This window comes from Rhinolophus hipposideros (assembly GCF_964194185.1).
Source record: "Rhinolophus hipposideros genome assembly, chromosome: 18".
Classification (NCBI taxonomy): Eukaryota; Metazoa; Chordata; class Mammalia; order Chiroptera; family Rhinolophidae; genus Rhinolophus; species Rhinolophus hipposideros.
This window is the reverse complement of record NC_138064.1, coordinates 50,547,013-50,573,374: the sequence shown is the minus strand read 5'-3', so window position 1 is coordinate 50,573,374 and position 26,362 is coordinate 50,547,013. Positions and strand designations below refer to the sequence as shown.

Below are 26,362 nucleotides of genomic sequence, written 5' to 3'. Positions count from 1 at the left end.
CCTTTTTTTAAATCTTGGGGTTAAGTATTTTTTGTTGTTGAATTTAGTTATTTTTTTACTTATTATTATTTACAGCTAGTTTTTTCCAATGTTTCCTTTTTTCATAGTTTTTAATGGGAAAATGGAATTGGACATACATATTTTTCACTGACATTTTTTTCAAGGCTGTGTCTTTGTGTATCTTGTGGGATAACTAATTCTACATTTGAAAATACTGAGATGTTACTAATATTTCGATTTAATTATTTTTTATTACATATTATGTTGTATTTTAAGTCTCAATGAAAAGTATGTGATGGAAGATCTGCTGTGATGGGGGTGAACTGAGCAGAATTATACGTTAGGCAGTGGAAATGGAAATTGAGAGAGGAAGGCAGAGACACCAGTTAAAGGCTAAGACAGTAATCTAGCATGGGGCCTAAGCTATGATGGAAGAATGAAGCGTAACGATATACATTTTACATGCCCTCAGATACTGTCCAATCTAGAAATACTTTCACTGGGCTTTGGGCTTAAATGAATTTTTTTTTTTTGCCTGACAACATAATAGGTTAGAACCTACTACTTTCCAGCTTTATCTCTCCCTGCTTCCATATTCACTGTCTGCGCACCAGCAAAAGGGAATTGTCCCCTGGTCTGGAGACTTTGTTTTCTTGCTTTTGTATAATTGCTCATGCTGTGACTGCCTGATACCCTGTTGTTGCCTAGATGCCATCAGCCAGTCTCATCACTCAGTTCAAGTTCAATTGCTCTTTACTTTCTGCAGCTTTTCCAGGTACATGAGCTCCTTCTCCTCTGAGCCCGATTGCTCTTTGTACTCGTAGTTGTATTTTGCCTCGTAATACTGATGTTGACTTATTTGTCTCATTGCCGCTGCTTTTGTAAGTGCACACAACCGAAACCTTTTATGAAATGTTCAAATTTGGGCAAGTGAGGGTTCAGTGCTATTATAAGAGCCCATTTAAAAGTATTTTATAATTTTTTTTTAAATGCTTACAAGATAACAGACTTGTTTATGATGGTAACTAGGGTTTTATGGTTATTGCTACTTGACAGTTTCATCTGGGCGTTTTGTATATCTGCCTACTAGATCCTGTAACATATGTTATTCATTAAGTTTTTAGAAACATTTATGTAGTTTGATAAATGTTGTGTTGTAGAACCAGTAAACATATTTGTTAATATAAATGGTACTGATAGAAGAATACTGTATTTAAAAATAAAAGCTTCTCATATCTTATTTCTTGTATTTAACAATAGTGATAAAATATTGATAGGGTATCTTTTATCATGTAGTTGAAAGCACAGTTCTTTTCTTTTAGCTCTTATTGTTTCTGTTCTAAATGTATCTTTGAATTATCAGTAGTAAGATGTTTTAATGAAAATCAGAAATTTCAGGCAAAGTAGATTATCTTAAAATTAGTTGATGAAAATTCAGTCTTTTAACTTGTCATTTTGGATTTGCTGACAGCCACCTCTGCAAGAGTAGAGTGTCATTTTGCAGATGTTAGTCTTTCCCTCAGCTTAGGTAGCTATTCAAGTTTATGGTTCAACACTGAACCATTTCTCTGCCAATTATTATTTTCAGAATTTGTTAAAAGAGAATACAGCAGATTGTTCATTTCAATTTCACTAATATTTACTGATCAGTTAGGATGTATCAGGCCCTTTTTGGGGAAGAATTATCAAAGGTTACGCTAGTATTATAGAGTAGTATTATATTGTGTGGATTAAAGACAGTTTTATAAAGTTACGCAGCTAAGTTTGCCGCATTTTGTTGCTTGTAAGAAGTGGTAGCTGGCAAAAATTCAACAGCAAAAGAAAGTACAGTTTTTTAAGAATTGGGAAGAAAACTTAAAAAGCAGATTATGTAAATTTGATATTTTTATTTCAACTTTTCCTAAGGCAGGGATGTCCAAACTGCGGACCGCAGGCCAACTGCGGCCCGCAGGCCATTGTTAATCCATTGTTAATCCATTGACCCACAGCAAATTCCAAAAATACATTTAGTTTACTTAAATAAACCAAGTGAGGCAATACGTACTTTACCTCGAGTGAGTGGCCCGGCTGTTTGTGTATTTTACCGCATATGGCCCTTGGTGAAAAACGTTGAAAAAAGTTTGGACACCACTGTCCTAAGGCATTCACAATATTAGAGTGAAATATGTATCTTTGGTTCTTCTCTACTCAATCAATATACAATATACCACCCAATATAGAGTATACAACATATGGGATTGTGTGTAATATCAATGGCTGCACAATATATATACATGTGCTACATATATATGTATATATACCATATATATTTCTCAGTGCTATAGTCTACATCGAATATGGCTAAAACTCTCATTTGTTAGTTAGCATTAACATTAAAAAATTTTTAAGTTGAATTAAAATTTTTTCAGTTTTCATTTTGCATTTACATAGTAATATTGTATGTCTATAACTGAGCAGAAAGCAGTTCACCATAACCTTTTCTTGCTCCATTTTCTTTTCATCCTGAAAAATTCTGATGTGCTTTCTGATGTGGTAGTCTGCCTTACTGCTTCTCAGAAATATATGGTGTGTCACTTTCGTGGAAGCAGGGTGAGGAAAATGACTTCAATCCCAGACAGACTCTGCTCTCCTCCGGTATCTGGCTTGATGTTTCAGGGTTTGGGAGTGGTATGGAGTTCATCTTGGTGGCAGTGACAAGAATGACAGCACTTTTTACCACTTGATGGTGGAAGTACAAAGCTGTCATGCTTGAAAACCATGGGTACGACTTATAGAGGTCTGTAAAAAATGTGTGAACACAAGGTTAGAGATAGGATTATTTTACACATTATTTTATCATGAGCAAGAGGAGAAATACTGCGTTTGTTTGCTCAGCTCCTTTTCTCTTGCAAAAATGGATATTCTTTAAAAGGTGATAGTTTTCGAATTAGTGATGAGCCCAATTTTTCATTTGTTTTTACATCTCAATACCACTCTGTTCCAAATATTTGTGAATTGTAATATTCTGATATTCTACTTCTTATGCTGCAATATGTTGTTATATCACTAATCTGTCCAGTCTGTTAACTAACGTTTCTTTTTAAAAAATTTTTCTTTCATTGTTTTGAATGCTTTTTAGCAAAAAGTCGGTCTTCAAACTAGTTTTCTTCTGTGAATTCTAACTCACAATTCTGTTTTTCTTTGTATTTCTCTTAAGAGCTGAGCATCTCTGAGTATGTTAGATCTTTTTCCTGCCTTCTAGGTTTAATTATCTCTTATATTTTCTCTTTTGTAAGGTGATCTGGGCTCCTTTTCTTTCCCTAGCATGTATTACTAGTCATCTCATGTTTAGCTTTCTTAGAGTTCACTGCATTTTCTAGGGGCTTCATTCACAAGGAATAGATACAAGTGTCCATGCCTGAGATGTAAAGAAAATAGGCTCCAACGTTTCCTCTAGTTTTTTATTTCTCATCTTACTTAGTGGGAAGGAAGAAAAGAAATACCTTGTTTTCTGTTTTTTCCCTAGCTTCTTCCCACCAGTTAGAAAAATAACCTGCTTCACAGTTTGTTACGTACCTTTCTTACCTCTAATGAGATGATCTTGAAATGTAGCTTGAAGCTATTTAATTACAATAGAAAAAGTTTTAAGAATTTGATATTTTATCAATTTTTTTTTAGATTTATTGCTATGTTTTTAAATTTTATAGTTATTTTTGTGCAGCTCTTAAAGAATGAAGGACATATGTATGTAATGAGTTGGATGTATATTTATAATAAATTATTAGGAAAAAAGCAAAGGATGACATTTATGTTTTTTGCTTTCGATACCTTGACATTTTCCCATTGTGTTTATAACTTTTTATAATTAAAAAAAATCACAGAAGAAAATACATGTTTAACAGAAAAACTGAATAAACCACTATGCAAAATATAAACTAATTTAAAACATCAATTTGAAATTTTCATTTTGAATAATTTCTAATAACTGCAACATTCTTGGATAACATTATTGATTTTACTTAATTGAATTTCCTGCTTTGCCTGAAATGGCTTTTGTTTTTACCCTTGTTATCCATGTACTTTATATGAAGCATAATTAAAAAGTTCTTAGACCACTGAAGATAATTCAGTTCTTCAGGTCCTTTTCACGGCCATCGTTTTTAATTCTTCCATCTCTTATGCCAGGTGTCTTTCTAGCCAGTTGCCCTGCGCTCCTGATTGTGCCTTCACATTGCCTGTCACGTCTACAGGCTCCTTTGCGAAGCCTCTGCTAGGCCTTTCTGCACCTACCCAGGTGTCCTACAGCCGCCCAGCTCTTGTGTCTTACTTTCCCTACAACCGTTTGGTTTCTCAGCTTCCCACTCTGTGTCTTACCCAATCAACCGTGTCAACATATTGCTGTTTTAATTGTTGTTTCTTTCTGTAGCTCATGTCTCATGGTATTATTCCCCTGCTCAGGTTTCTCTGCTGGCTTCTAAAGTCTTTTGGCCCCAGTTTAACAGACCAACTTCTCAACTGCTGTGTTACTTTTGCAGAGTATGCTTCAGTAGCTTTCCTCAACAATGGTATTGTTTTTAAATCCAACATAATTCTTTTCTTCTTAAGTCTATTGAGAGCTTTACTCTTTTTTGATAGCATTTACCACATTCTGCCTTTTTTATGGGTATTACTATTTAATACCTTGAGTCTAGATTTTAAGCTCTGTGTGTCATGACTCTATTACATATGAAGAGGAATATCCGCCTAATGCCTTCTACGTTGTAAGGAGTGAAGTAGTCACTGAATTGCAAAGCTTACTTAAATGTACAATCATAACACGGAATAAAACCAAAAGTTTATTGACTTTGGAAAGTAGTCTTGAAATTTCTATGTTGAATATAGCTCTACTAAGCACCTGTTTTCTTATACTTTTAGGTTTTTACCTTTAAGTCTAATTGCAGTTAAATGAGGAGTTTCATTTTTACTGCCCAGAGAACTGCGATTTTGTTATAATTTTATTTGGAGGATTAAAAAATTGGCCACATATCTAAAAATTGATTTACCATTAGTGAAAAGTACAGAATTATTATGAATGCCATTTTTTTAGAAAAAGCATAATTGTAAATAATTCAGTTTTCATAATAGGATTGAATATCTGTTGGGTACTAGTTAGCAGAATAATAACTTCCTTAAATTAGCAAACAAAACAAAAGAGAAAATAACAGTATCATATCTTGTTGAGCTTATCTTTGGTTATTTTTTACAAATAATCTTATTGCTGTAGTTTTGAAGAACTAATCAAGTTAACTAATAGAAATTGATATCTATATCTGTGATTTGTAGCATATGGATAGGAAAATATGATTTTAAGAAGGATCCTATATTGAGTTTACTGTTACCTCTATGGCTTTTGCATTTTAAAATTTCATTCTAACATGAAAAATTACCATTAATTTTTTTTTTGGTAAAATTATTTGAAGTAAAGTGAAAAAATTATATGTGGTAGTGAAGGTCATCATGAGGAAAAAATATTTCATCTTTTCATGAAACAAACATTTAACAAAAATGTTATTCTTTCTCTCTCATTCTCTCATTTATTGCAAACATGTGACTTTTTTAAAAAGCTGAACTTATAAATATTTCAGTTTATGTATTACATACTATTTAATATTAAGAAGCTGTTAGAAGTTGTCTGGCATGATTTTTCTTTATTGTAAATCAGTGGATTTACTTTTGTATACCTGAAAGGTCATTACAGGTAGGCAAGGTGCTTAACTGTCTGATCCAATGTCAAGTGTAGAAATAATAACAGTTTAGAGGGCAACATTATAATATTTGCCATTTATTTCTTATTTTGTTAGATTTATCACAGAGAACAAGAGGGCATGAAAGCAGTTTAGGCAAATATATTAGAAAAATGTTTTTTAACTGAGTTTTTTGGCATGCATACAGACTTGAAGGTTAAAAATATTTATAACAGGAAGGTTATTTTCTTAATATGAAAACTCTAAAAATAGTTTAACTTTTTTAAGATTATAAAATTAAATATTACAATTTTAGTTTATGCTTGGAAGTCCAAGTATAAAATTGGTTTTTTAAAAATTTTAAATTAACATATTAACAGATATTCTATGCTAACTATATGTATCGAATGAAAATTTTCTTAATATCTTTGTCTATGAAGTCTTAATTTCTATTAAGGGCTTCAAAAAATAAGTCTTACTTGCTTAGGCTACATTTTGTCAAATTGAAGCATTTCTTTAATTCCACAAAAGAGCAGAAAATAAGGCAGAAGGATATCTGGGCTTTGCCAAGATTTGACATTTTGTTAGCATTATTAGCAGAAGTAAATCCCTATTAAATATGCTGTGTAACGTCAGGAAATTCAGGCTATTGCATGGTGCTCATTTCCCCAAAGATTAGGATATTCAGTAAATTCCATTGGATGGATCTCACTTATTTACATAAAGGTGATATATTATTTGACATAATTGTTTGACATAAAATTTTATTTAAAAATCAGTTGCTACTTGATTTAGTGAATACAGTGTTTAAAACATGGAATAAAAAACTGTCCAGTTAAACAATCATAAGGTAGCAAGTATTTACCCATTTTAAGTAATTTATTGCTGTTTTTCTGATGCAGTGATACTTAATGCTCATTGATAGGTTATTAGATAATAACAGTTGGAAAATACTTGTTTGATTTGAATTCCCAAACCTGCTATCTAGTTAGGATTAGTAATTTCATAGTTTCCCGACATGAATTGCGGATTGGAGACAAGATGCTTCAAGTTAAATTAAGTAGTGTAGAGTAAAAAACAAAACAAAAAAAACCCCACAAGATTTATTGCCACTTTAATGATTTTCTGAGTGGAAATAGAGCTACTACTGTACTTTGAAACATTTGGGAGCTATGATAGAGTAAAAACATTGTGTAAATTGTATTACTCTAAAGTTGCTTTGTATCTAAAATTAGAAATAGTTGGCTTTGTTAAGCTTTTCTACAATGATATAGTTTTATTTTTCATTGTATTCAGATTTTAATAGTTAACTTCTATTATACAAAAAGGCCAACTTGAATAAAGTTAGGAAGTCAGTTTATTTTAATGCACTCTTTTTACCAGCCTACTATATTAATTCAGAGCATTTGGCTTAGACTTAAACAAATTGAGAAAGGAAGAAAAAAACTGGTGCTTTAGTTTTCTTCCTTCTCTTTATTGTCAGTTCATTCGTGCATTATAGGCATAGTGCCCTTGAACTTAGAAAAGCAATCTCTTTTTTCATAATAAAATTTAATTTCAAAGTTTCCCTATCTTGGTATGCATATACAGGTTACTTGTTTTTGATTCTTGAGTTTTAAAATCCTGATAAAGCCTACAATTTCTACATTAAAAAAGGATAAAGTTTTGTACATAGTTCATTATTTTTGATGCATCAAATATTATAGCAAGTTGACTGTACCAGAAAACATAACATAGTGATACAGAAAATCCTGGATTATTTTGATTGTTTGGAGCTCATAATTTTGGTTCTTACATTAAAATGCTATTCCAGTTGTCATTATACAAATATATCTGTAGTTTGTGGCTTAGAAACAGTACACTTTATAAAAACAAAACAACACAAAACCCAAGGATACCTGTGTCAGTTACATTTTAAAGTTTTACATTGTTTTAAGGCTATGTATTTATTCTTTAGAAAATATGACTTACATTAATATCTTCTGGTGGACATAATATTGACAAAATATACACATGATATTACTTTAACAAACTGCCATGCAGCAAATACATTGTTATGAAGAAATTGAATATATATGACTTAATCTAATCTTGACATTTACATTGGAAATTTACAATGTAACCAATACCTAAAAATTTTTTCTTATATTTGGCAGTAATTTCACTTTTTACAATTTAAATTTAAAACTTCTCAATGTGGGTTTGGTGAAACTTAGATTTTTCCTTAGTCTGTAACAACCTGAGGTACTAAACATTTTTCTCTTATTTCACTATCTTCAAAGGTAATTTTTTTGTTTCTCTTAGGATCTATCCAAGAGTTATGAATTACAGCATTATTGGGCATAGGATCAGCTTCCACTATGGAAACGACTCGCTTTTTCATTTTACTTTTCAAGACTTTTTGAAATTTTTGTCTAGTGAATGCATATAAGAGAGGGTGAAATATAGTTGTTCCATAAGCCATGACTAAAAAACACAACCTTAATTTTACTAAAAGGTCACTTGGGCCTAAACATAAAATGGTGGTATTTAAAACAGAGATTGGTGTCCAGCAGAGAAGAAATGTAGAAATAATCAATAAAGACATTCTGAAAACTCTTTTTTGCCTTTCTCGTCGTTCACGGTGTCGTTTCACAGCTCGCCGGAGGGCAATTATTACAGAGACTGAAGTTCTTACACCAAAGACTACGTTTCTCCCACCACCGCTTTGTGACATGTCTGTAGTCTCATGTTGCGTGGTTAGAGAAATTGTCTTTTTCTTTCTTGTTTTCTTCTGCCCTGTTGAAAATCTGGTGCCTATTCGAATGTTAAGAGCCTGTAGTATTTTGGTGTATGTGATTAACATCACTATGACCGTGGAAAAGAATATTGGGATCTGTACTAGCAGGTGGTAATACATCCCCAGTTCTGTGTAGTATTCATTTGTACTGACACACAATAGTGTCTTGTTTTCCCATGTACTTCCACTTTGAAGACTGAAGAAATTTACCTCAATAAAGGGAATCAGGAAAGAGAAAAAGGAAAAAATCCAAATGGATATCATTAACATTACAGCTCTGCCCATTGTCAGAATTCGGTTTGCAGGTTTTACAGAGATGTCATATCTGTCCAAAGTGATAGCAAAAACGTTGATTGCTGTTGAGACACTTGCAAAAGATACACAGGCCTCATGGAAACAGCAGATGAGAGCAGTGTTACTTTCCAGTGAAAGCAGAAGGATAACTATAGTTAGAGGAATACATCCCACACAAATTATTACATCCAGTACATGAAGATTCATTGTAATAATGTTACTGACAGAGTTGATTAAGTTGGATTTCATGCAGTAAAGTACCAGTACGGTGAGGTTGCTGCCCAGTCCCAGCACAATTTCTAACATAAGAAATCCGGTGAGAGACACTTGAAAGCTTAATGGATATGATAGTGGTTGGTGCATATTGGTGTTGATGTCATCAATGTCATCTCGAACTGTAATGTTAGATTCAGACTGCATGTTGATTTCCAGAATGGGAGAAAAACACATTCTTTTGGAGCAGTTGGTTTTTTCCCTAGAAAGTGAAATAGAATAAACTCTTTGATATTTGGCAATATAAATGACGTATAAACGTGTCTTTGTAAAAAACAAAACAAAACAAAACTTTTGTGTACTTAATTTTTAAGTTGGTAAACTATTAATGGAAAGTGTAGAATTAGGAAACATCAAAGTTGCATTATTTTGATGTAAAAGGAAGTTGGGTTGGTTCTTCCTTTGAAGAAATATTGTATGGGGATAATGACTCCTATATAGTTCACAATTATTTCATATACTAAAACGTTTTTCCTTATTTGGGTTTTTCAAGCTTCTTATTTCAGGTACAGTGTATTTTTGTATAATAAAACTACCCAGTATGAAAAACTAATTTTAGCCGAGTGTTTTAAGATATCATTTTAAAATGTTGTGAGTAGGTGGGAAATAAACGTTGTTTTAGTATGTTCTAGCATAATTAGCGTAGGTGTAATTATTCCTATGAGATTTCAAAGGAACAGGACAAGTGTTCATTTAAACTGATAAACGGCATGAGTGCTAGTTGGCTTTAAACCATTTTGTTCATGTTCTTGATTGAAATTCATATTCACAAGTCGACAGTGTGATTAGGATATTTGGAGTTTTTTTTCCGACAGAAGTAGGCAAAAGATAAATATTTCATATTTCACAGTTAAAATGCTCACTGAACTTTATAATGGGCAAACTTAGGAAAATTGAAAGAAAAAGGACATTATGTTAAGGTGCCACAAAGCTGGGTCAAAGAAGAATAATTACTCCTATGAATGATTTATTTTGTGACCACACCCTCTTGTATCTTGTGGAAGGAGAAAATTGAAAGTTAATATCATACTAAGAAATAGACATTTTGAAGTGGTTTAAAAGAATACATTAGTTGATTTTATTTGTTTAAGCAGAATTTTTAAAGTAAATAAATGAAATTTTAGGGAAAAGGAGCATCTGAAGCCCATTTTCTGAGGAATTTTTAAAGTTACACATTTTCTTTGAATCCTTTTTTATAAATCATTCAGCGCATATAATTTTGAGGAAACTTAAAAAAACAGAAAAAAACTCTTGCTAGTTCATGCAAATCTATATTTTAATTGATAGAGGTTTAGAGTAATTTATAAAAATAATGTGTGATTTTCTGGGCTAAAATGTCAGTAACCATTAGTATAATCAGTTAAAATATAAAATCATACAACCAACTATATTTCACATTTCAAGTATAGTTTCTTGATTGCAAAATCATAATTAAATAAATTATAAAAGCTAATAATTTTCAGAACTCATGTTAACCTTTCACTTGATGTAACCTTTTACGAGTTTTAGAATACAATTTTATTTATGCACATTATTTTAGGGGTAATATTTCAGAAAAACAAATGACAGCAATATTATTTCTTTTGATAGAGGCACATATTCAATCAAGTAGTGAAGGTCTTAGCTAACACTGAAATTCTGTAGAAATGGAAAAATTTAAGTGTGCCAAATTTTCTGAACTGCCAGATTAAACATCAGGTTTTTGTCACGTCAGTTAGGTTTACAAGTAAATAAAGCAGAAATGTCTAGTTAGATGATAACTAAGAAAAATGCATCCCCTCTAGAGCAAGATTCTTTTCTTTTGTAAATGTTAACCATGTGGCGGGGTGCATGCATCTTCTGACCTACCTGTTTGCTCTTGCCTCATGTGCCCTTTGGCTCATTATAGCAGTTTTTCACAAATTGAAACATGATGTCATTGACAGATTTTGACATGAATTTTCACCTGACAACAGTGAAGGAGCTGTGTTTTATTTCATGTCTTGTAGGAATTCTTTCATTTTCTCTCCAATACTTCAACTGCATGAATTGTGAGATTTAGTTGGCTGATGGATTTCTAAAGACCAGTACAAAACATTTGTGTTTGCTTTGGCTTAAAAAGTCATGACCAATAGAAACTTCCTCAAATGATAGGAACTATTAATATGTTTCCCTTTCCGGGAATATATGATAGCGTCTCTTTATTTTCCAGAACATGTGTAAACAAAACAGGAAACATAAGGTTTCTAGCTCCTAAAATGTATTTAGACATCCTTTTCTTACAAACTGTTTCTATAGCAGTTCTGATTATTTTGAAATGATTTCTTGATCACATAACTTGCTTTATATTATAAATCCAGTCCATGTTCTTTTGATAAAAACCATCTGCTATTTAATTTGGTTTGGTTTCATTAGAAGAGGATACATAATTGGTCATAAAACTCCGATGGAAAAATCCTTTAGTAATAATCAATTGGCACGAATATCTGAAATTACTTGCTAAAGCTTCATTTAGCTTGCTGGTAGGTATTGTATGGCATTCTCATTTTGGCAATCCATGTTTCATTGTTTCTTTAAGAATCAGTAGCTCCGCAATTCTGGTATATTAAAGTATAAACTCCCTCTTTAAAAATGCTCACCATTTTGTCTTCAGGCTTTTACAATTATATTGTTTTTCTTTTTGTGGCTATTTTATACAGTATCTTCTTAGGATGATTACTGTCAACAGTGTTATGTCCCAGCAGTAAGGCAGACCTATATTCTCTGGCTTTAACTCCTTAGTGTCTTAAAATCATGTTTACAAGAATATCCTGCAGTTTATGGTTCAGACAGCTAGGGAGATACTCGGTCAGTTGCATTCTTCATATTGTTGGTTGTAAGTACTGAATTAACTGCTGTGGGCCCTTGTGAAAAAGAAAAAAATGGTTAAGAAATAGGGTTCCTAATAATTTCCAATTAATTGAAATTTTATTTTGTTTATTTTAATATCATATATAATATTTTATTAAAGTAAAAGCAAACTGTATTATTAGAGCCACAATTACATATTAATTTAAGGGTTTCTTTAAGTAAAATATTTTGTTTTGTTAACAAGGATTGTAAATATTATGTTGCTTAATAAGAATTAACATTACAAATATAACCATGAAAGAAAATGTGTGTTTTTCAAACCAATTGATTTCTGCTCTCATTTTAGAAGCTAATCTGTATTTTCAGAGATTATGAGCAATTAGCATGTACTAAACATACTGTCATTCCCTCATGTCTTTATAAGAGATTTAACAATATTTCTTGCTGTAAAATACTGTTGCTTGCTATATTAGCACATGGTTTGAATTTTAACTGACTAAAATGGATTTCATGATATTATAAATTTCCATTGGTGAATTGTTCATGTAATTGAAATACAATAAAATATAATGCAAAATGTAACTGCAAATTATATAATTTTCAGTGACCATGTCCAGTAATAAACTTAACTGAAAATTGAGTAATAAGTAATAGCTAAATAGTAAACCTGGTTCTTTTAAGAAATATAACCATTTTTCGAACACTTGAGAAAAACTGATGACATTAAGAATACTTAGTATATCTGAAGTAGCTTAAAAGCTGATGCCTTCATAGTGAATCAACAAAGAATATTCTTTGTACTTAACATAATATTCTAAAAAATTACATTTAAAATATATCATGTCTAAAAAGAAATAGATCTTAAAAGATACATGTTTAGCAATAAGTAGAATTAAGCAAATAAACTCCTAAAAATCAGGCTGAAATTTTTCAAAGTAATTTTACCCCACTACGCTGGTTCAGAAGCATCTGCATACTACAAGAAGGAGCACGTCTTACCTCCGCTAAAGATTTGATAAATTCTTGATGCAGTTGAAGCATTTCCAGTTTTGATTGATTCATGTTGTTCACTTGTTAGTAGAGGACTTGGGGAAGAGGGTCATAAATGTCTCTTCGTAGAGACCTTAATGGAAATGTGTCTTTACTGTGCCATTGTTTCAGCTCTACTGCTAATGTATGGAGCATGTCGTGCTGCTGAGGGCTGCTGCAGTCTCTCACTCTTCCTACTGTGCAATCGATAAGCATCTCAAAATGCATAATGAAAGTCATTTAACATGCTGAAGGCTTCTTGTCTCCAGAGACAGCGTTTAGATTCAGTCTTTCTGAAAAGGAAAGGCACTGCTTTTCAGAGGAAAGCCTGCTCTGGGCAGCTTTTGCAGAATGACAGCCTACCTTGTCGCTTCTCTCCACTGCAGAGAGATGCAGTGCGTTCACTAATTTTGATTGGTCAGTTGTGTTGGGCTCCAACTATGCTTCATATGTATAGCAGGGTTCCCTCCTCCTCCCCCCCCCCCCCGCCGCCCCGCCACTATTTTTATATAAGGATGCTTTTTAAAAGGCTATAAGTAGTTGTACCTTGCTCTTAAATAGAACATGAGTAAATTAGTCTTTTGAAAATGTGTATTCTGTTGTGGTTTGTTGTCCATTTATGCAAAATATTAACAAATGCTGGGAGGTGGGGGGGCTCAAGAGAGAATTCACATAGTAAGAGTACATATTCTTTTTAAATCCTGGATAATAGCACTTGAGAATATTTTAGTCATATATAGTATATATATATGTTTTTGGTTAAGATTCTTTGTTCTACACGTAGAAAGGCACTGCATCTTTACTGTGAACCACGTTGAATTTCAATTAGTTTGCTTGTATTCGAGTCGTCTCCTCTCTGTATTCCAACTTCTCGTGAACATCTCAAAGTGTTAAACATTGTTATGACAGCAGTATTCATTCATTCAGGTGTTCATTCATTCATTCAAAACATTAATCAGATTATTCTAAGGTGATTATACCCTAAAATATTTTCTAAAAATACTCTTAAGTGTGTAAAGATTTAATCATGTGCATTACTTTCTAGGTTACTCCTCAGTCTTCACCTTTGGGAACCCTTTTATTCGATAAATATATACTGATCATTTGCCGTAATATTTTATTTCAACTGGTTATTTCTGTTTCACCTGGGAACTTTTAGTGGATTGCTCTGTCCTGAGTATGCTAATGTTATTGGGTAAATACATTAATAAAGGAAAAAGGGAGTTAGCTACATGTCTTCATAAATTATAAAGCTAAATTATTTTGAAATAGATATGCTGTCAAAAGAATAAAAACAGTGGTATAACACATAATTAACTTAAAACATTACTTTAAAATTAAATTTCTATTAACTTTGGTTACCTATACATGATTTCCTATTCTCAAAATAGAGAAGTTTTAGACTTCAGTAGTATAAAGTGGCTTATTTTGTATCTGTTGATAAAATAGAAGACTTGTTGCAAATGACAGAATTATTAGAATACTGATCATCGCTTATTCCATTATTTTAGGAATATTAGTGATTCTCATTTATTAAAATGTATGCTAAATTTTAAATTTGTAATTGGAATTATTCTTTCATAAATTTGTAAAGCAGTATGCCTTTTTGTAATCTGACGGTAGAGTGTAAACATCACGGGCTGGATGAGTAGTATATAAGTTTTGAATTGCATTTTTGTAGAAGTTGAGAGTAATGTGGTAGAAAATTTTGTTGTGAATTTCTAAAATTTTCTGCACAACTTTGGGTGGCAAGGCTTTGGTAATGCCCCAAATTAAAATGTTGTGCTACTTTTCCTGCGTTTTCAAAGTTGGAGAAAAGGATCTTGTTAAAATGCCAACAGTGTTGAAAGATAGTGTGAATATGCGCACACATGTTATTTGAAGCTTAAAACTAAAACCAGAGAAAAGATATTAGCATCAGATGAAAGTTGTGGGGATGAGAAATTATTAACAAGGGAAAGAGATATTATGCTTTTCTGCCAGAGTTCAAGTATTTGCGTATGTTTATCATTAAGATGTCCCCATAAAGTAGAGGAAACCAAGGTACAGAGCAGTTGAATAACTTAAAAAAGTCGAGGTAGGTTAGTAGTAGAGCTAGTGTTAGAACTGTGCAGACTCCCCGCTACCTGTAGCTGGCCCTGTCTCTTTGGAAAATTCTGAAAATACTTGGGACTTAGAATTGATGCTCTGGGTTCAGACAGTACTTATTAGTTACAAGATTTTTGGAAAGTCAAGCATTTTGTAGGTCACAAAATAGCTTTGATTCTTTCTATTGAAATATATGCCTGTGGTTTGTTTAACTCTCTGTGAGACAGTATTTCCAAGTTAAATTCAGACTCATTTGAAAAAACAAATTCTGGGATCTCTGTAAAAATAATGGCAGCAAAAAAGCTCAGGTCTTGAGATTGCTGTTATTCCCTGTGCAAGTGACTTGTGGTTAAGAATACACAGTGTATTACAAACATCAATTTTTTTATTGTACATAATGCTTAGTATTGTTTTCTTTTTAAACACCGCAAAATGGTTTGGTGATTACAAGGTTCTCTGATTTCTTAGCAGGATAATCCCAACTTCCTTTGTCTTTAACAAAGATGAAAATATCTAAACCACTGGATTGAAAAGCAGATGATATTATTTTCATGAAAAAAATTAATATCAAATTACATGTCAGAATTTACAAAGTTTCTTTTCTCCATAGTAACAGATTTTCACACTTGTGGGTTAAATATATTTTGTATTCATATAGGATATTAATTTTGAAAAATGCTACAATTGGTGATTTAAAACCAAATTTTATATGTCATAAAATAACTTTATAGATTAACTATTAATTAATTAACAATCTGGTAAAGCAGTTTAACTTTTCTAATGATAGGTAAGCAACAGATATGAATCCAACACTAAATGTCTCTATTAAAATTCTTTTTCACAAGTTATATTTTTCTTTATAGTTTGATTTCATAGGAATTTTAATTCCTAAAATTCTTGATATGGGAGCCTTTAATATTTAATTGTATACATTTGCCCCCTTAAGTTTGGACAACTGTGAGTGTTAGAGCGTAGATTACTGTTTGCATTTACATTGCACTATATCGTATCATTCTCTCCAGGTTGTGTCTAGCTAGTTCTGATGCTACATTTTTGATGACTCTGAGTTTGTATGAAAAAAGTCCTCAACTTTACAAAATATTGGAATTAACCACAACTGAAAGTGCTTTGAAACTGTTTACAAAGTATATGTGCAAAAGCTGTTTCTAATTGCTGAAAAATCACTTTTTAATTGCATTGCTTGAAGGGTGCTTTTTCGATGAATACTTAACAAGGCTAACTCTCAACTCTCTCTGATACTGGAGCCCAAGGGAGAAAGGATTATTTCGGTTTAAAGCCAATTCAAAAATTTCATTTAGCTTCTCAACTTTAAATTTCTTTTACAACAAATGTTTTACCAGAAAAAGAGACATGGACCATCTGCTGAAACATCCATCAAGTGGGGAGTAGCTACGGTAGTAGAGAATCGACAGCGTTGGTAATTCATTATCCATAAGAGAATAATTGAAAACAATTAAAATTGGACAAAATACATGCACCAAAATTGTACTCTTAACAGAACAATCCATAAAGCATTTTCCCTATCCTTTCCTATCTCACCTAAATTGGGCATTTAAAAAATTTCATACTATGTATTTGTGAGTTATTTGTCAGCATCATATATATTATAAAAATAAAAACATGGCATTTCTTTCCATTTTCTCATCCAAACCTAGAGTTTGGACCCTAGGACTATTACTGTTTTTTAATCTCTTTCTGTTGTCCTACTGTTGACATGTTGTCTTTGGCTCTTTGTCCAGATGATTATTACCACCTCTGCCCCCAATTTTCTGGCTTACTGTTTTGACTCCCTTATATCCTTCTTTGCATCCTAAATACTATGGGTTTTGTTGATGTTTTTCTCTTATATTTTCATCAAAGAATTACACAAACCATCATGTTTGTTCGTTTCCCTCCCACATTAGTTTCTTTTCTGTTACTTCATTTTTTGCATAATTTCTCCTGTTGTAGGTTATTATGCAGAATCAAATTCATTTCTGTGTCTTGAAACCAAGTCAGTTGATGAACTAGATTATATGTTTAACAGAGCTATGGGAAATCCCCTCTTCTGTGCTGTTATGAGTCCTGTGCTCTGGTAGCAGACATAGCTGAATGGCTGTCTGTGAACTAGAGGTCTATTCTTGAAATTAGTTAAACACATAATGCTTTTGTAAGAAGGCTGCTATCCGTTATGTACAAAGTCAGAGAGTGGTGGAATTCTATTATAGACATAGTGATTTCCACAGTACTATTTGGGGCATCCATTTGGGAAAACGGATGCATTTTAAGCATTTACTAATAATAGTTAAAGGCTATGCTCGCTAGTGACTTCCTGCTGGCAAAACTCAGCAGTGTATCGTCAGTCACTGCTGCTGCTAGTTCCACTTATGGGTAGACTGTGTACAACAAGTCCTCCTAGTATCTACACAAAGTTCTGTGATTTTGTTAGTATTGCAGAGGATTTATGGATAAATATGTGGAGAAGTGACATCTTAACAGCACTGAGTCTTTCAATTTATGGATACACTATCTCTATTATTGTTAGGTCTTATTTGACTTAACAGTGTTTTGTAGTATTTAGCTTATAGACCCTGCAAGTATTTTGCTAGATTTGTACCTAATTATTTCATTTCTTTAGTACTATTTGAGTAGCACCTATTTTTTTAAAACAAAATTCCAATTGTTTACTTTTAATATATAGAGATACTTTTTTTTTCTTTTTGTATATTGATGTAGTGTTCTGCAACTTTACTAAACTTATATACTAGTCTTGGAACCTTTTTGTGAATTATATAGTATTTTTTTATCTAAACAATGCCTTATGCAAATAAAGATAATTTACTTCTTTGAACCACATGTGACTTCTATTTCTTTACATGCCTTATTGTACTGCCTAAGACCTCTGGTATTAGATTTGACAGGATTGTGTGGGGGAGAAGCAAACTGTCCTGAGCATCCCTGATTGGGGCATGCTGGGTAATTGGTGAGTATGCTGATAATGCAAAGACCTTACTGTCCTTTGCTTGGTCCATTTCTCTGACCTTGATGGATGCAATAATGAGTCCGAGGCAAAGAGCACACTTGGGTCTGCTTGTTATAACAATGGTAAATGTTTTCAAGTTCAATATTCTTCTTGCTGTGATGCAAACCCACTGTATACAGGGTATCCACCAAGGCCCCTCTGCCAGGGGACTTGCAGGGGATGGTGAACTGCCCCTCGGATGACCCTCATACTGCTTGCTGTGTCAGGGATAATAAAGTCCTATGACTTCTGCCAGCATCCATGACAGAAATGGCATAGCTTTGTAGCTTGCAAGTAAGGTAAAATTCTAGACCTATCACAAGTTTTGACAGTTTTGGCAACAAGGATGTGATGTTGACAGAAATACTGCTTTCTGCAAGAGAAGAGAGAAGGGCCCTGTGGGCCAGTTTAGGGACTTTGAGATCCGGTAGCAAATGTCTTGTTTAAGTGGTGGGCTAATAGGTTCCATACTGACATAACCTGTTAATGAATTTTCAGAAGCTAAGGAGTGAGAGGTATTCCTGAGTGGTGCTTTTGGTCACTGCCCACTCTCTAGGCCAGAGGAGGAAAGAATGTTATTACACCAGTGAGGCAACAAGACTCCAGGTCCCAGGCAAAGGCAGTAAGTATGCCTGTGGCTGCTGAATCACAGGGTCCCTGGAGCTAACATAAAAGGTGTCAGGTTGGGGATATCCAGAGCTTTGGCGAGACTGCGTACACTGTGAGTTCATTTGTTGAATCCAAGTCGGCAACCACTTGAAAGTGAATGTACATGGGCAAGTTTGCCTGTTGGTGCCCAGCTGCTCTTCCCTTCTTTGCCTCTGATGCCTCTTCGCCTCTACTCTAACCTCAGCTGCTTACGGTCAAAGCCAAGTGTGGTAGGAAACGTCACCGAAGGGGAGGGATCCAAAGCTGGATGGCTCCTTGGATAGAAGTGCCCAAGACCCCGTCCTACCAGGTCCTGTGGGGAGAAAGCGCAGTAAGTGGCGGGGAGGCCGATGGCACTGCTGGCTGCGGGGTGGAGCGGGCCCAGGCCTAGACACTTGCAGGAGCTCGGAGCGGCACCAAGCCTGCGGTGAGGACCAAGCAGGAGAAACGGCCCCACTGCACAGCCCTCCTCTGCAGGCTGGCCCCCCCCACGACCCTGTGCTTGCCGTGCCCCTGGTCGGAAAATCACGGTATCTCCTGGCAGCGGTGGCTTAGTCCTTTTTGTATGTGTGTTCCTTCAGAGGGAAAACACATAAATTCAAGGATAGGTGAGTGTGGTGGAGTCTCTGGGCCTATGCGGTGTACTGTTGTTCCTGCTTCCTCTGCCAAATGTGTATGTGGTGTGGACGTCTTTTATGTGCTTGTACTGTGAATGCTTGTAAGTTCACAGGAGATTCTCCCACTCGTGGCTGCTGCATGTCCTCTCCCTAGGTGATCCAGCACAAACTGTAGCATCCCAGGAGGCAGGAAAAGAAAATCACAGCTTCCCTTGTGACTTTGTGGCTGCCAAAGTACTCAGGGCGTTTCTCAGTACAGCAGTGCCACCTGCCTGACCCAGCCGCCAAGTGCACCTCCTGGGAAGGCCTACTGCCAAGGTCATGCTGAAAAGCAGCACCTGACCCGTAGATGCTTTGCGACTCTCCAGCCCGATGTAACCGTTTCGGGGTAGCTTAACTCATCCTTGACTGCTAACAAGAAAAGGGCCCAGTAGACTTCAGTGATGAAATGAAAGTGGTTTGTTCTGGGGTGGGGGGACACCTGGCCTGGCCTTAGTGTCACTGTGGTGGCACTAAGGGGTGGAAGCAACCCCACTTGGGGAAAACTTTTTCTCACTCTGCCACCTGAAGCAAAGCTGCTGGCTCAATGGGGTCACAGAAGTTCCTGTAAATACTTGGTGGTTCAGCCAGGCTGGAAACTGATGTGTCCATTGTGCTGCTGCACCTGTTGCAGCTCAGCGCCAGGTTCAGAAAACGGCGTGGATGTGACCTCTCCGCTGCATTCTCAGAGCTCTGACCCTTCGTTAACGTCGGCATAGTTTACTGACACGTGGGCTGCTGCCAGTAGCCTACCTTCAGGTGTGCCACTTGGAAGACCGACAGATTCAAAATATCTTTGTTTAGGGCAGCAAACTATAGAAACAGATTGCAGCTCTCACAGTTTGGGTCACTCAAGCCTGTACTCAGATTGCTGCCATTTCTACCTGGATTCATTATTGTATTGGATATAGCAACTGGTCAACCACTGTGTCCTGGCTTCCGGAAGGGGACTCCTCAGTGGCCCTTTTTCAGGAATTTCTTTTCCTTTCTCAGGGACATAGGGTTTCTTTGTTCTTTCCTTCCCCTACCTCTAATGGGTTTTCAGCAGTGCCCCTAGAGTGTTGGAGTTTGTTGCATTTCCTCCGGTAGTTTTAGGCTTTTCTCTCTTGTGTTAGGTGTGGTGGAAGGATCCAGGCTGGACTCCATGTCCTTTTCTCAGTGGTTGCTGTCCTCTTCCACGTCTGCACCATGAGGGATGCTTCTCCCCCTCTTCCTCTGCACCCAGGGTTTTCAGTGTGCATCTGGTGAGGTCTGTGAAGGACTGCTCAGTGGGTATGCCTTCGCTAGTACACACTCAGCACTTAGCAATTCATTAACAATTTCAGCTGAATTATTCTTAGTGGAGTCAAGTCTTGTCTTCACAGATACTCAAGTGTTCAAGTCTCATTTGTGTTTTAAGGCGCCTGGTTTTCCTTAGAGTTTGGGTGGGTTGGTTGCACCATAACTTCAGCTCTCTTGGCTATTTACCATGATAATAGATTAATTTCATGACCCTACTGGATCATGATTGATTGATTACCCTTTGAATATTGCCTGCTTTTATTTGCATTATTTTGATAAAGTCTTTTGCTTGTGTGTCATTTTCTTTTATTGTAATGTTTTTGTCTGCTTTTGAAATCAGGACAATGTAGGATTCATGAAATGAATTGAAAAATGTTTCCTCATCCTCTAGTTTTAAAACTGTGTGTAACATCAGTACTAGTTCGTTCCTAAATGTTTGATAGAATTCAATAGAGAAGACATTTGAACCAGGAGACTTTATGTTGTTTTATGTTTTTAATTATAAATTTAAATAATTTTATAGATAGCAGATTAAATTTTTCTGTTTTTCTGTGTCTATTTTAGTGATAAATATCTTTCGAATAATTTATATCACTTAATTTGCCAAATTTATTGGCATCTATTTGTTTGTAACATATTATATTTCAATATATGTAGGATCGGAACCCGTACCTCCCCTTTTATTACTTACAGTGGAAATTTGTACTTTTTTCTTTGTCAGTGTGTCTAGAGGTTTGTCACTTTTCCTAATCTTTTCAGATAACTAACTTTTGATTTCATTGTTCTTTACCTACTTTATTGATTTCTGCTCTTGCCTTTAGTATTTCCTTCCTTTTACCACTTTGGTGAAAGTGTGGTTAATAGATTTTGATCTTATCTACAACGTGCTTAGTAGGGCTTTACCTACATCACACAAATTTGAACATTGTACTTTATGATAGTTCAGTTTGTTCTCTGATTTCCCTTGTATATGTTTGCTGACACGTGGGTTATTTAAAAGTGTGTTTTTCAATTTTTCAGATATTTGTGATTTTTGTAATTTTTTTGTTATTTCAAATTTAGTTTTACATGGTTAGAGAACATGCTTTGTCCAATTTCAGTTTTTAAAAACTTGTTTAGGTTTGTTTAAAGGCCCAGAATGTGGTCTGCCTTGTTGAATGTTCCATGTACTCTTAAAAATAGTTCCCCCCCGCCCCCCCCCCCCCCGTTCTTCTTGGGTGTAGAATTCTATAAATGTCAAGTAGGTCAAGTTGATAAATACCGTATTTTGCTCTGTATAATGTGTACTTTTTTGCCCAAACTTGTGAGGGAAAAATAAGGAGGCACATTATACATGGGTAGTCCTAATTCCATATCTATATAAATGTTTTTAATTCTTTTATTTATACTTATGGGTTAAAAGTGTAACTCTAGAAATCAATAACAATATCCATATGCAAAATAATACCCTGGAATATGATCCTCGGTTTTGTTGAACTTATGACGAACTTGCAACGATGAAGAGTTCTTGACCTTCTGTGATGCGTAAATATCGTAAATTTGTTACCGGTACGTAAAATATCTTGTATCTTGTATCTGTTCTTATGTTTTGTAATTATTTGTTACATAAAATTTCTTGTACCATAATATGTTAAAAAATGCGAAAAATTCCGTTATAATACAGAAAACAAATACCTAAGTGTAAACAAATAAAAATTTGAATTAAAAAATTAAAACGAAATATTTTTTTCCTGAAAGTTTGGGCCAAAAACATGGGTGTGCATTACACATGGCAAAATGCGTAGTGTTATTCAAATTTTCTCTCGCCTTACTGATTTTCTATTTATTTGTTTTATTAGCTTTTTACTGAAAGAGTGATTGTGAGGTTCTCAGTTATAATTCTGGGTTTGTCTGTTTCTCCTTTCATTTTTTCCAGTTTTTGCGTCATGCATTTTTATTGGGTGCATGCACATTGTAGAGTGTAATGAAATATATGTCTTTAGCCCTAATAATATTTCATGTTCTAATGTCTGTTATAAATGTCGCTACTCCAGGTTTGTTTTGATATGGTTTACATCATATATATATTTTCTCAATCTTTTATTCTTAACTCTTCTGTGTCTTTATTTTTAAGGTGTGTCTTCTGTAGACAGTAATAGTTTGCTTTAATTCCATTCTGATTTCTGTCTTTTAATTGGACTGCAGAGCATTTACAGTTAATATAATTTCCCATATGTTGTTACACTTCGCACTTGTTTTGATTGTTCTAAGTATTCTTTATTCATTTGCTCTTGCTTTTCTACCATCATTTTTCTACCATCATTTTTCTTGCTTTTACCATCTTTTGGAATAAGTAATCTTTACTGCTTAATTTTTACTATTCCAAATAAAATTGATTAGTAAAAATGGAATAATAATAATCACTACTTTTACTAATTAATGAATAAATAAAATACAGTAGTAATAAATAAAACAGAATAGTAAATAGTCTATTGATTTATTAGGTCTTTTAGTTTTCTTATTTTGGTGTGTATTTTAGGTTTTATGATATATATTTTAACTTATCACAGTCTACTTACAATAGATAACATCATATATAATGTTACATCATTACTATTATATCATATCCTTTGTCCCTCTTCCATTTTTTGTGCTTTCATTACTATTTTTTTTTTTTTTCAACAAATATTTTTGTTTTAAATAGCCAATTATCTTATAAATTTTAAAGAAAAAATGTTATATTTAGCACATATTTTTAATACTTCATTTCTTTTTGTACATTTCTTTTTGATTCTTCCTTCAGTCTGAAGAACTTGAACCATTTTTTGTACTGCAGGCTTTCTGGCGACAAATTCTTTCCTTTTTGTCAAAAATATGTTCCATATGTCTTTACCTTTGACTTATTTTCACTTGATGTAGAGAACTGTATTGAATTTTTTATCATTTAAAAATTATTTTGTTGTTCTCTGGCATGCGTAGTTTCTGACAAAAGGCTGTGATCATTCTGTCTTTGTTCTTTGCTATACGAGTATAATGTGTCTTTATTCTCTCTGGCCATTTTAAGATTTTCTTTTCATTTTGTTGTTTCCGTAGTTTAAGTATGGTGTGCCTTGGTGTGCTTTCTTTGTGTTTACCTTCCTTCCTTGCTTAGGGTTCACTTATATTCATGGATTTGTGTTGCTTTCCAGGTTAATATTATTCCTGGATCTGTTTGTTGTCGCTGCTGCTACTACTATATGTTGTTTTTGGTTTTTCATCAACTTTGAAAAAAAAAGAAATCATCCTTTCTTTCTTTAAATACTTTTTTTTTTTCACGTCTTTCCTTTTCTTATGGGACTTTGATAAGATGAATTTTAGACTCCTGGTGTTGTCCCACATGTCATTGAGGCTCTGTTCATTTGTTTCTTTGTATTTTTAATTTGGAAAGGTTTGTTCGTTCTGGATTCAGGTTCATCAGCCTTTTCGTTTGTAGTGTCTGATCTGTCTTGACTTTCCAGTGAATTGAAGAAGTTCAAATATTATGTTTTTCAGCCCTACAAGTTTTACTTGGTCAATTTTTATAGTTTCTACCGTGTTTCCCTGAAAATAAGACCTACCCCGAAAATAAGCCCCAGTTAAGATCTCAGCCAGATGGACGCATTTAGTACGTTATGACGATGTTCCATGATTTTAATTGAATGAATGTAGATTGTTTTACATGAAAAAAATAAGACATCCCCTGAAAATACACCCTAATGGAGCAAAAATTAATATAAGACCCCGTCTAGTTTTCAGGGAAACACGGTATTGTCTTCATTGTATTCATCTTTGTCTTTAAATGTATGGACTCAGTTATAATACATATTTTAAGAACTTTGTCTCTTAATTCCATCATCATTTTGCATCTTGGTAATTCTAATAATTTTTGATTGGATACCGGACATTGTGTTTGAACACTATAAATAGATTTTGTTGTCTTGCTTTTATGAATATGAGACAGTCAAGTGACTTGTGAATCAACTTGATACTTTTAAAAAATTTTATTTATTTTTTGTCAATTACAGTTGACATTCAGTATTATTTTATATTAGTTTTAGGTGTAGAACATAGTGGGAAGACATTTGTATAATTTACAAACTAATCCCTGTGATAAGTCTAGTACTCACATGGCACCGTACATAGTTACTCCAGTATTATAGACTATATTCCCTATACTGTGTTTTACATCCCTGTGACTATTTTGTAATTACCAAATTATAATTCTTAATCTCTTCATCTTTTTCACCCAGTCCCCTAACCCCTTCCCATCTGACAGTCATCAGTTTGTTCTCTGTATCTATGATTCTGTTTCTGTTTTGTTTCTTTGTTTATGTTGTTCTTTAGATTCCACATATAAGTGAAATTATATGGTATTTGTCTTTCTCTGTCTGACTTATTTTACTTAGCATAATACCTTCTAGGTCCATCTGTGTTGTTGCAAATGGTAAGATTTCATTTTTTTTTATGGCTAAGGGATATTCCATTGTAGATATATACCACATCTTCTTTATTGAATCATCCATTGATGGGCACTTAAATTGTTTCCATATCTTTGATATTAAAAATAAGGCTGCAATGCACATAGGGGTACATATATCTTTTCAAATTAGTATTTTAGATTTCTTTGGACAACTATCCAAAAGTGGAATTGCTGGCTCATAAGGTAGTTCTATTTTTAATTTTTTGAGGACACTCCATATGGTTTTCCATAGTGGCTGCACCAGTTTGCAGTTCCACTAAGAATGCAGTTTCCTTTCTCCACATTCTAGCCAACATTTGTTGTTTGTTGATGTATTGTTGATAGCCATTCCAACAGGTGTGAGGTAATATCGCATTGAGGTTTTTATTTACATTTTTCTAGGGACTTTCAGCATCTTTTCGTATGTCTATTGCCCATCTGCATGTCCTCTTTGGAGAAATGTCTATTCAGGTCCTCTGCCTATTTTTTAATTGGATTGTTTGATAAATTGCATGAGTTCCTTATATATTTTATATATTTTGTATGTTAACACCTTATCAGATGTATCATTGGTGAATATCTTATGATATTTAGTAGGTTCTCTTCTTGTTTTCATGATTTCCTTTGCTGTGCAAAAACTTTTCAGTTTGATGCAGTCCCGTTTGTTTGTTTGTTTGTTTGTTTGTTTGTTTCCCATGCCCAAGGGGACATTATCCAAGAAAAATATTAAGAGTGATGTCACAGAATGGTCTCTGTGTTCTAGGAGTTTTATGGTTTTGGGTCTTTCATTTAACTCTTTAGTCTTTTTTGAGTTTATTCTTGTAAATGGTATAAGAAAGTGGTCTAGTTTCATTTTTTTTTTTTTTTGCACGTATCTGTTTGTTGTCACGCAGCAGCCTACCTGTCTGTCCCCTGGTACCTACCTGTAAAGAAAGAAGAGTCTGTGAGAATGATCCTTTCAGGGACTTTGCTTCACCTTTGTGCTTACACCTTATGTCTCTGTTTGGCCCCAAAGGATGGCTGGTTAGTCAATGACGGGTAAGATTCCTCAAGGAATCTTAAGACAGGTACAGTTGCATAGGGGCCATCTGGAGAACTCACGGGGTTGATAGAGGTGGGCGTGGACCCTCACCTTCCCCTGGCTAAGGAGAGCTTCTGCCTCTGTGGCTATATTCCTTCCCACAACCTGCTTGGGAAGAGATTCAATGATGTGATAACATCAGTTTTCCATCTATTCATATCAGTAAGTTTCAGCATAAAGGTTATGTCTCTTGGGGAGGTACATACAACAATGACTAAGACATC

At 34.1% G+C, this 26,362-nt stretch overlaps 2 protein-coding genes across 8 annotated transcripts in view; one reads left to right on the top strand and one right to left on the bottom strand.

Annotated features, from left to right (window-relative positions):
• The window catches only part of COG5 (component of oligomeric golgi complex 5), a 326,514-nt gene that overhangs the window by 58,526 nt on the left and 241,626 nt on the right, over nucleotides 1–26,362 (top strand). The gene's annotated exons all lie outside the window — the stretch shown is intronic.
• Nucleotides 6,800–13,288, bottom strand: GPR22 (G protein-coupled receptor 22). Of its 5 annotated transcripts, none has more exons than XM_081079896.1 (2): nucleotides 12,877–13,015; nucleotides 6,800–9,250 (listed from the first exon to the last, which is right to left on the bottom strand). In XM_081079896.1, the coding sequence occupies exon 2, from the start codon at nucleotides 9,223–9,225 to the stop codon at nucleotides 7,927–7,929; it is 1,299 nt and encodes a 432-aa protein (XP_080936022.1). In that variant the 5' UTR covers nucleotides 9,226–9,250; nucleotides 12,877–13,015; the 3' UTR covers nucleotides 6,800–7,926. The 5 variants fall into 5 exon arrangements, 4 of the variants coding, with proteins under 4 accessions (XP_080936022.1, XP_080936021.1, XP_080936019.1 ...); XM_081079895.1 differs by lacking the exon at nucleotides 12,877–13,015 and adding an exon at nucleotides 11,667–11,805; XM_081079893.1 differs by lacking the exon at nucleotides 12,877–13,015 and adding an exon at nucleotides 10,994–11,202.

Excerpts from the sequence above, each read along its gene's own strand:
- GPR22 (XM_081079893.1), bottom strand. The coding sequence starts at position 11,073 with ATGCAGTTGAAGTATTGGAGAGAAAATGAAAGAATTCCTACAAGACAT. Across the intron at positions 9,251-10,993 it reads AGCTCCTTCACTGTTGTCAG|GGAAAAAACCAACTGCTCCA; the intron begins GTGAAAATTCAT and ends TTCACTTTCTAG.